Source organism: Melospiza melodia, chromosome 25 (genome assembly GCF_035770615.1).
Source record: "Melospiza melodia melodia isolate bMelMel2 chromosome 25, bMelMel2.pri, whole genome shotgun sequence".
NCBI classification, from domain to species: Eukaryota; Metazoa; Chordata; class Aves; order Passeriformes; family Passerellidae; genus Melospiza; species Melospiza melodia.
The window spans coordinates 1,409,703-1,420,751 of NC_086218.1; the positions used below are offsets into that span (position 1 = coordinate 1,409,703).

The 11,049-nt window shown below is 48.7% G+C and overlaps 1 protein-coding gene and 1 long non-coding RNA gene across 2 annotated transcripts; both read right to left on the reverse strand.

Moving 5' to 3' along the window:
* Window positions 1–7,814: 7,814 nt before the first annotated feature.
* Window positions 7,815–8,639, reverse strand: LOC134429304 (olfactory receptor 14J1-like). Its single transcript, XM_063176436.1, has one exon. The coding sequence runs from the start codon at window positions 8,630–8,632 to the stop codon at window positions 7,868–7,870; it is 765 nt and encodes a 254-aa protein (XP_063032506.1). The 5' UTR covers window positions 8,633–8,639; the 3' UTR covers window positions 7,815–7,867.
* Window positions 8,640–8,704: 65 nt separating this feature from the next.
* LOC134429443 (uncharacterized) lies at window positions 8,705–10,780 on the reverse strand. Its single transcript, XR_010030591.1, has 3 exons — window positions 10,717–10,780; window positions 9,901–10,037; window positions 8,705–8,823 (listed from the first exon to the last, which is right to left on the reverse strand). It is a non-coding gene; the product is annotated as an uncharacterized LOC134429443 (long non-coding RNA).
* Between the last annotated feature and the right edge of the window lie 269 nt (window positions 10,781–11,049).

Genomic DNA, 11,049 nt, shown 5'->3' on the forward strand with positions numbered 1-11,049 from the left:
AGCCTTGCCCTGCCCTGGAACCCCAGGCCTGCCCTGCCCTGTAGCCCCAATCCCCCCAGAGCCTCTATCCCAGCCCAGCAGTGGCTGCCAGTCCCTGGCACAGCACAGGCAATGCTCCACAGCCACCTCTGCAGCCCCCAGCCCAGCTCCTGAGGGACCAAATGAGCCCAAGTCCCACCTGGGGGAAGGGCCCAGGAAGACCAAGGGGTACTGAAGGCTGACCACAAGGCAAGCACACATCTTGACCCTGCCTCCTCTTGGAATTTCCATGTGAATACTGCTGGAATCCAGGAGCTGGTAGGTGTGTGTGCTTTTTGTTTTTCTTGCTTTCTGTGTCTTTTTCTTCAGTTTCTGTGCTCCTGTAAATTTTGATTAACTGAAAATTGAACAGACTTAGAGTTTGTGAGGTTGAATGGGCCAAGTCAACACTTTGAGAAGTGTTTTTTGTTGACTGAATGTCTGTCATTGTTTGACATGAGAAGAATTTTAAAAAGTAATACAAAACTTTTTGTCTAACTGACAATCTGTTAAACCACTAAGAAACTGAACACGCCTCTGTGAAACACAAATGTTAAAGATGAAAAAACCCAGGAACCTCCTCTTTCTTCTCCAGTCAACAAAGAAGCAGCGGGCCCTGGCCCTGGCCCCCCTCTCAACCAAACCAAACCAAACCAAACCAAACCAAACCAAACCAAACCAAACCAAACCAAACCAAACCAAACCAAACCAAACCAAACCAAACCAAACCAAACCAAACTAAACCAAGCAGCCCTGCCATGGGTTGAGCCCCTTTCCCCCATCCCCAGGCTGCCCTTCCCCATCAGCCCCATTCTAACCAAACCAAACCCCAAAAACTCCCAAACTGGAAAACAAAAGAGGCTACAAAACCCCAACCAGAACAAAGCTGGCCACAGCTATTAAAATCTTATCATCAAGTTGTTGTCCCCGCCTCCCAACACAACTCAAACCAAAAACCCCTACAACATATAACTCATAAAAAATAACCCTATAACTAAAATTAAACACAAAAAAACCCAAAAACCAACCATAAAACCAATCCTAACACAACCCAAAACAAACTCCCACCACAAGTTACTGGCAGGTCAGGTGTTAATCCTTTCAATACATCAATCCTCCATTGAGTAAAAGAAAAAACAAAATACAAACATATTAAAAAACACTCATCAAAGTCAGTACAAAAGAAATTCAATCCCAAATAAAAACAAAGAAGAAAAAACACCTTATTCTTAAATCTTAAATCCTCCTATAAACTATGAAAAAAACCCTCTTTTTTATAGCACATAATATTATAAAAAATATTCAAATTAATATCAAACAAAAACCTACATACTAAAGTAAACAACTGTTAAAATTACTGTAATTTCATTAGAAGTTTAAAAAGTAAAAGAAAAAACCATAATCCAATATCCTCAAGAGAAGAACTCTATTCCAGAAGATAAAAATAATTTTAGAAGTAAATAATAAAACCTTTTACCTTTAAACAACTCATCTTTAAAACAATACCTCATAAGTCAGCATGGCCCATCAACAACCAGTAAAATGGCTTGTAGAAATAAAAGGAACTTCACAATACCTAAGTTCCCCAGACAACTGTATTCATGACAAAATTAAGAACCACAAAAACCTATTTTTTCCTCCTGTAAAAAAACTACTTAAGTTTAACACGAAAAACTTCTCTCCCAAAGTAATTTTTAAAAAGGACTATTCTGGAAATAGTAAAATAACTAGAAATTTTAAATTTAGTTACTTCACATTGTCAGAAAAAGTTGAAAGAAAAAGAGTGTACTAAAGAGTTCATTTTATTTCTTACTACTTTCTTCTTTTTTAATTTATTTTTAATAAAATTTTCTTAATACCCTTTTAAAATTTTAAGCCTGCTTTGCCTTCCTTGTAATCCTATCTCACAAGAAAATAAATACAGAAATAATTAATTGACACTAAAACCCACAACACTCATCAACACATTAATTAAGAAATCTCAAGATTAGAAAAATCTTAAATTAACAAACCAAAACCACTACAATATTGTAATAAACATTTTGCCAAAGTTTCTCTGATTTTCTAAAGTTACCAGTAAAAGCTGTTTGGTTGTTTTGAGTGCCTGAGAACCTCTTGTTATTTTCCAGGGAGTCCAACTCAGAGGACACATGCAATTGTAATTCCTTTTAAATCTCTCTTCGAGAGAGTTGTTTGGGGGATGGGGGTCAGGGCTTGTGTGTCCTGCTTGGCTCAGCCCAGGCAGGGCTTTCCCAGCCACATTCCACACTCCATTTCCCAGCTGGAACCGCTGCTGCTGCCTCTGAGTTGTGCTGCCCCAGCCCCAGGGACGCTCTCCTTGTCTGCCCATTCCCCCACGGTCTCTGGGCAGGGATGGCCTCAGTGGGGGCTGCTGACATCCTCAGCAACTTGGAGGCTGCTGCTGAATTTTCCTGCTCCAGAGGCTTGTTCAGCCTTCAGCTCTTGAGTGCAGGAATTCAGTGTCCCAGGGCTCATTAACATTCAGAACACCTGAACAAGCCAAGCTTCTGGGAATAATTTGATTTTTGTTTTCAAATCCTTTGTGTTTAAGTAGATCTCAGTAGTGTATTCAAAGTGAATACATGATATTTAAAAAGACAGCCAGAAAAGATTTTTTTGGTCCTGTTTAGTTTAGTTTTGTTTTCCTGTTAATTCATTGATACATGCAATCTCCAATTGTCACTGAATCCAAGTACCTCCTCATGCAGTTTGACTGGGTATGAAAATCAAGACCCTTCATGGCTGACAATCAATCAGACTCTGTCCCTATGCCCACCCCACCATTCCCTCCATCCAAGCCCTGGCACTCAGAGCAGCCTTGTGCAAATGTGAGCTCCCCCCAGCCCACACAGGACCTAGCCAACAGACCACAGTTGAACAGGATACTACGTAATAAAAATTACACAATTAAAATAACAATCACACAATTACAAACTCTTCCCTGATCTATGTGCAATGTCCCAGCAGTGTCTGATGAGTCTACCATTCACAAATGATTTACATACTGAAATTTATTTTTGACAAACATGGTTCTTTGATAGATATGAACACAATTAAGTTCTTGTATCAGGATTCTTGACCTGGACTGAGGACAGAACAGCTCAAACAATTCCTGATTTCCAAAGCTATCAGTGGTAGATGGAGAAGAAAGGTTAGGCTGCTCTTGGTGTCAAGGAAATGCTGAAACCAGCCTGACTCATTTCATCTCCTCCTGTCCTGGCTGATCTCCCCTCTTTCCCCTACCACCCATTGGCTTTTGTCTCCCCCCAGCCCCCTGGTGAAGAGCCTGGCTCTGGGTTCTCCATCCCCTCCTGGCTGGCACTGCCAGGCTGGCATGAGGAGCCCCTCAGCCTTCCCTGCTCCAGGCTGGAAAAGCCCAGCTCCTTCAGCCTCTGCTCACAGCCCAAGGGCTCCAGCCCCACCTTGGAGGCCCTTCCCAGACCCTGCTCCAGCTGCCAGACATCTTTCCTGTCCTGGGGAACCCAAACCAGGCCACAGTGACCTGGATAATCCAGGTCCTTGTGTGGGGGCCTGAATATATGTATTGTTATTACAGCAACAAGAATACAACAACTGAAATGTAGTGAGAGTCCTATGTATTAGATAAGTGGGTCCCAGCTATTCTAAATGAGTCACTGCTGTGAAGTCCTTAGTTGGGCAGCAGCTGTGGTTCATAAAGATAGCTGGGATACAAGGGGTCGGTCAAGAGCCCAGGAGGAGCCCCTGTGAAACCATGAGGAACTGTGCTACAGAGAAGGACTGCATGGTAGAAAACTAGCAAGAAGGTATGGACTTTAGATAAGATTGCAACAGCATGGGACTCTAGAAATATGGAATACAAGAAGATAAGAACATCCTTGATGTCCTGGTCATACAGCCCTGGCCCCTTGTCCCCATGTCAGGCTCTGGGGTGGATCCTGTGGAACATCCTTCGGTGGAGGCTGTGGCTCCAGGTGGGCTGGGGGGATCCCGGGGGACAGGGACCCTGCTGGGCATGAACAGCATTGGACTTGTTGGGAGAAACTGTGAGGGGGAGCTGGGGCGGAGTGACCAACCCAGTGACCTGACACAGCCCTGCTGGGATGTCACACAGCCCCTCTATGATGTCACAGCCTGTTCTGTGATGTCACAGCCCATTCTCTAATGTGACACAACTGGTCTCTGATGTTACAGCCAACTCTGTAATGTCCTAGTTGCTCTGTCATGTCAGACTGCTGCCCTGTGCTGTCACAGCTTGCTCTGTGATCTCATAAATGCAATCTATGATGCTGTAGCTTCTCCATGACCTCCCATTCTCCACTCTGTGATATCACAGCCCACTCTATGACTTCAAGTTACCAGATGATCAATTGTCTCCACCAGGTGAGCTGACACCTGGAGCTTGTTCTCCACAACCCCAGGCCTCTGGAAACTACACAATGCCCATTGTGTGAGAAGGGGAACTGGAAGTTCAGCAGCCTCAGTGTCCTCCCAGCTCAGCCAGACCCACTGGAACACTGGGGTCCACGACCACCAGGGACCACCAGAGAGAGCCCCAGGACAGAAGAACACTTGGGTAACGGGGAGAGGAAATGTGTTAATGATTTTGGGGAAATTAATATCATATGTGTGTTTAGTCCAGGACAATCAATGAATATGTGTGCAATATACAGAAAATAAACAGAAACTTTCCTGTACTCAGCCTGCAGGGCTCTGGGAGGAGCTCTCCCCCGTGCATCCTGCTGAATAAAGAATACAGCTTCTTAATGCTGCATTGGGGTTAAGGGGATTTCTGTTTTAGTGACTTTTTGGTAACACTCCCACTGTCAAGGAAAGCTCTGTCTGCTGCTGTTCACAAACAGAGAAGGGCTGGTGGCAGATGTAGGGCTTGGAGGCTGCCTGGGGCACAGTGACCATGAAATAATCAAGTTTTCAATGTTCTCTGAAAGAAGGAGGGGCAGCAAGAAAACTTCCACACTGGAATTAGGAAGGGCAGACTTTGGCCTGTTTAGGATGCAGATTTGGGGAGTACTAAATCAGATACTGATTTTTTGAAGGGAAACAGCCCTTAAAATGGAGGGATCCAGGAAGGATGGACACATTTCAAAAAAGTAATCGTAAGGGTGAAGGAGCAGCCTATCCCAGTGCAGCAAAAGATGAGCTGGTGAGGAAAATTACTTGCCTGGTTGCCCATTGAGCTTTTGTGGGAACTCAAGGGAAAAAAGGACTGGCACTGCTGGAAGTGTTTAAGGATGTCTTTAGGTGATCATAAAGTACATTAGAGCAGTGAAAGCTCAATCAAAATTTAACCTGACCCATCCTTAAAAAAAAAGTTTGTACAAAAATGTTTTAGAAAAAGGAGGGAGAAGGAAAACCTCTACTCTTTATTGAATGCAGTGGAGAAGATAGTAACTAAAGGAAATGGCTGAACTGCTTAACACCTTGTTTGTCTTATTTTTCAATATTAGGACAGGTTGTCCACAAGACAGGTGTTCTCCTGATCTGGCAGATGGGCACAGGGAGCAGAACAGACCCCTGGAATCCAGGAGGAAGGAGTTGGTGACCTGCTGAGCCACTCAGATGCTCACAGGTGTCTCTGGGACCAGATGGGATCAATCCTGGTGGGATAAGGGAGCTGGTGGATGAGCTCCCCAAGCTGCTCTCCATCATTTACCATCAGTCCTGGCTCAGCAGGGTGGTCCCAGAGGACTGGAGGTGCCAGTGTGAGCCCATCCCCAAGAAGGGCTGGAAGGAGGAGCTTTGGAACTCCAGGCCTGTCAGCCTGACCTGGGTGCCCAGTAAGGTTATGGAACAGATCACCTTGAGTGCTATCACAGGGCACCCACAGGATGGTCGAGGGGTCAGAGCCAGCCAGCGTGGATTTAGGGGTGGTAGGTCCTGCCTGACCAACCTGGTCTCCTTTTATGACCGGGTGACCCACCCGTGGATGCGGGAAAGGCTGTAGATGTTGTGTACCAGGAATTCAGCAAAGCCTTTGACATGGTCTCTCACAGCATTCCCTGGAAAAGCTGCAACCCACGGCTTGAGAGGGTTCCCTCCTGGCTGGCAGATTTAAGAGCTGGCTGGAGGCTGGACCCAGAGAGTGGAGGGGATGGTGCTGCATCCAGCTGGTGTCCAGGCACTGCTGGTATCCCCCAGGGATCTGTGTTGGGCCCAGTCCTGTTTAATATCTTCACTGATGATCTGGCTGAGGGGATCGAGTCCACCATTCACAAATTGCAGATGGCACCAAGCTGGGTGTGAGTGTGGATCTGCTGGAGGGCAGGACAAGAAGACACAGCCTTAAGCTGCACCAGGCGAGGTTCAGGCTGGACAATAGGAAGAAGTTCTTCACAGAAAGGGTGAGTGGGCATTGGAATGGGCTGGCCAGGGGGGAGGTGGCAGAGTCACTGTCCCTCTCCAGTGGCACTTAGTGGCATGGTCTGGGTGACAAGGATGTATTAGGGTAATGGTTGGACTTGATGATTCCAAAGGTCTTTTACAGCCTATTTGATTCTGGCATTCTGTGCACTCTGGGGCCATTGTGACACTCTGGGGCCTCATGGAACCAAGGAGTCCATTGTCACATTTTGGGGCCCTATGGAACCAAGGAGACCAGTGTGACAGTGCAGGGCCTGGGGTAACCAAGAGGCCATTGTGACACTGAGGGACCCCATGGAACCAAGGACATCTTTACAGATGGCACCAAACTGGATGTGAGTGTTGATCTGCTGGAGGTCAGGAGGGCTCTTCACAGGGCCCTAGACAGGCTGGATCCAGGGCCCAAATCCAACAAGGTGAGGTTGAACAAGTCCCAGTGCCGGGTCCTGCCCTTTGGCCACAACATCCCCTGCAGGACTACAGGCTGGGGATAGAGTGGCTGGAGAGCAGCCAGGCAGAAAGGGACCTGCAGGGACTGATGGACAGCAGGCTGGGCATGAGCCAGCAGTGTGCCCAGGTGGGCAAGAAGGCCAATGGCTCCTGGCCTGGATCAGGAATGGTGCAGCCAGCAGGAGCAGGGCTGCTGTACTCAGCACTGATCTGTCCCCAGCTCTGCACACAGACATTGCTGCTGCAGCTCCAGAGAAGGCAACAAAAGGGCATGTCTGCAGAAAACTCTGCTGGGAGATCCTTTAGTTCTATTAAAGCTAGCAACAGTGCAGCTCCTCATTGACACAGTCAGTGGCTCCAGGGAAGGTGGAGGAAAAAAAAAAAGAGGAATAGCAAAAAAATGGTTTTATTTTACGGACAATATTGAAAAACTAAAACACAGGGGAAAAAAAGAACAAAGCCAAAAGAACTATCAAAGAATATTTATATTACAAATTATTTATATTACAAATTAATTATATTACTTGGCCTGTCCCTGCTGCAGCCCCGGCACTGCCACCCCCAGGGCTGTGCCCGGCCCCGAGAGCACTCAGGCCCTGCAGCAACACCAGGGCCACCAGGGCAGCGGGGCAGGGCCATGGCAGCAGCACTGGCAACACCAAGTGCTGCTGCTGCTGGGCACAGCTGCTGGGCCAGCACTGATCTGCCCCAGCTCTGCACACAGACATTGCTGCTGCAGCTCCAGAGAAGGCAACAAAAGGGCATGTCTGCAGAAAACTCTTCTGGGAGATCCTTCATTTCCTTTAAAGCCACCAGGAGCGCAGCCACTCATTGACACAGTCTGTGGGCTCAGGGAAGGTAGAGAGAAAGAAAATGAGAAACGGCCCAAACCCTGATAGTTAATTATGGACAATATGAAAAACTTAAAAAAAAAAGGGGTAAAAAACCACAACCAAACCAACAAGAAATATCAAAAATTACTTTTATTACAAGTGATTTGCAAACACTGGCCAGCAGTTTAGGGTTTCTGAAAGCATGCAGTCATCAGTCTCCACACTGCAGCCTTCAGCTCCTGGTTCCTCAGGCTGTAGATGAGGGGGTTCAGGGCTGGAGGCACCACCGAGTACAGAACTGACAGGGCCAGATCCAGGGATGGGGAGGACATGGAGGGGGGCTTCAGGTAGGCAAACATTCCAGTGCTGATGAACAGGGTGACCACAGCCAGGTGAGGGAGGCAGGTGGAAAAGGCTTTGTGCCGTCCCTGCTCAGAGGGGATCCTCAGCACAGCCCTGAAGATCTGCACATAGGAGAAAACAATGAACACAAAACAACCAAAATTGAAACACACAGTGACAGCAAGAAGCCCAAGTTCCCTAAGGTAGGATTTGGAGCAGGAGAGCTTGAGGATCTGGGGCACCTCACAGAAGAACTGGCCCAGGGCATTGCCATGGCACAGGGGCAGGGAAAATGTATTGGCCGTGTGCAGCAGAGCATTGAGAAAGGCACTGGCCCAGGCAGCTGCTGCCATGTGGGCACAAGCTCTGCTGCCCAGGAGGGTCCCGTAGTGCAGGGGTTTGCAGATGGACACGTAGCGGTCGTAGCACATGATGGTCAAAAGGAAATACTCCGTTATAGCATAGAAAACAAAAAAAAATACTTGGGCAGCGCATCCAGTGTAGGAGATGTTCCTGGTGTCCCAGAGGGAATTGTGCATGGCTTTGGGGACAGTGGTGAAGATGGAGCCCAGGTCAGTGAGGGCCAGGTTGAGCAGGAAGAAGAACATGGGCGTGTGCAGGTGGTGGCTGCAGGCTACGGCGCTGATGATGAGGCCGTTGCCCAGGAGGGCAGCCAGGGAGATGCCCAGCAAGAGGCAGAAGTGCAGGAGCTGCAGCTGCCGCGTGTCTGCCAATGCCAGCAGGAGGAAGTGCCTGATGGAGCTGCTGTTGGACATTTGCTGGGGCTGCACTTGGGGACCTGTTCATGGAGAAAGAACAGTGACAAATCAGAAGAGGCTGCTTGGACCCAAACCTGGGCCATTCCCTGTAAACAGTCCCTACAGCTGGGACTCACCCAGCCTTGTTCCTGCTCTGGGAAATCTTTTGGCTGCAATCAGAGCACAATCACACTCCCAGGTAACCCTGGGATTAACCAGAGCCTGCCCAGAGCAGAGGGATCCCTGAATGTCTCACCCTCTCTAAAGGTCTCTGGTCAAGGTCTCTGCACCCCCTTGTGCCAAGGACACTCACGGCTCCCTTGGCAACCCAGCAGGATTTCCTCAGCTGTGGCAGCTCTGCCCTTCCCCGTGGGACATTCAGGAAACTCCCAGAGGCTCTGGCACAGATTTGCACCCAGGAGGGCAGCTCAGAGCTTGGAAGGGCACAGCAAGGAGATCCCTGGCTGTGCCCATAATGGGATCTCAGGGAGGGGGCTCAGGTCATTCCCCTTTCCCATGGACTGCTTTACCCACAGCCCCACAGGTGCCAGGGAAGCTTGGACACCCCATTCCCATGGACAGCCCTGCCTGGCAGGAATGCCAAGGGCAGTGCCTGACTCAGCTGCTGCAAATGCCAGAGCCTCCCTGAGAGCAGCAGGTAACAGTGACAATATCAGGGCACAGCAGAACCAAGAGAAGATGTTGTAGTGCTGTGCCTGAGAGGGCAGGGCAGAGACAGCCGGGCACTCAGGACAGTGTTCCCGTGCCCAGCTGAGCCTGGCACCTCCCACACACCAACCGTGCCCTCATCCTGCCCCAGCACTGCTCTCTTCAGCCCCCTCTCCTTCCCTGAGCATCTCCCTGGGCCTGGACATTCCCTCCTGAGAGGAGCCTTGTCCCTGCCAGCGCTCACAGAACCCATCCCAGCCTGTGTGCCCTGGCCGGGGCCCTACAGAAACCTGCCTGTGTGCAGGGCCCTGGCTGGGGCAGGCTCTGTGTGCAGCTGGGCAAGGGCAGCTCAGGAGAGCCCTGCTGGGCCCTGCAGAGGTGATGCTGCTGCTGTCCAGGGCTGAGGAGTGGCTGAGGGCCTTTGGGAGGCTCCCAGCAGTGAGACTGACCAGCTTAAGCCACAGTTCTGGAGTCTGTGTAAATGTTCAAACATTCCTTTGATGATCGTCTGTGTCCCTTTCAACTCAGAATGTTCTGTGATTCTGGGATTACAATTCCTGTTCTGCTTCTCTCATCCCCCTGTTGTCTATAATCCAAAGAGAAAAAAAAAACCCTTGCAGCAGTGTTAGAACAGTAAAGTAAAGTAAAAGCCAGACACTTATTGGAAGCTTCCAGGTGTCCCAGTGGGAAAGGGCACACCCACGTCCTGATTTCAACAATTTATTAAGGTTGATAATTAGGATATTTAACAGGAACATCCAAAAGGAGATTCAGTTTCCCCAGTTACACACCCCTGGGTCAACCCATTGGAGTAGGTCCAAAGGCTTCTTTGCCTTCACTTTTTATAATGACTGCTCATATTCTGCTCATTCTCAAAACCCAAAATGCTCCTATATGTCCAGTTCCTAGAAGACTATATAGCATTTCAGGACTACATAAAAGAATAGGACTATACAGCATTTTAGGAATATATTTAGACAGTCAGGTTATTAAGAGAAAGGTAAGGAAACATACTAGATTTAATTCAGGATTAAAGCTATATGGGAATATAATAGTGGTTTAATACAGTTAAGAGTTTAATAGAGTTAAGTAAGGATTATAGTATTGTAACTATATAATAGTAATTTAGAGAGCTATGAATATATAAAAATGTAAAAAGCACAAAAAACCTTTTGTCACCACCCCAACATTCCCATCTTTCTCTAAGCAGGAAATTGAAACACTCTCAAGAAAGCTCCTGACCTTTACAGCAATCCCTGGCTTACCTTCTTTGGGAAGTGTCCTCCGGAGCTGTGCCCAGGCTGGTCTGGAGCTGGGAGCAGCCCTGCCCCACCCAGCCCCTCTCAGCAGCAGCCCCTGCCCAGCTCAGGGTGGCTCCTTCCCCCCACAGCTTCTCCCCAGCGCTGGGAGCAGCTCCCCGGGCCGGCTGAGAGCTGTCCCTGGCAGGCAGCAGAGTCCCTGCCCCAGCACAGCGCCCTGGGCTGCAGGACCCTGCTCTGCACGACAGCCCTGGGCACCCCGGCTGCAGCCCCGGCTGCTCAGCCCTGCAGCAGAGCCTGGCAACAGGAGCTGCCTTGGGCTGTGCCTGGGCTGGGGCA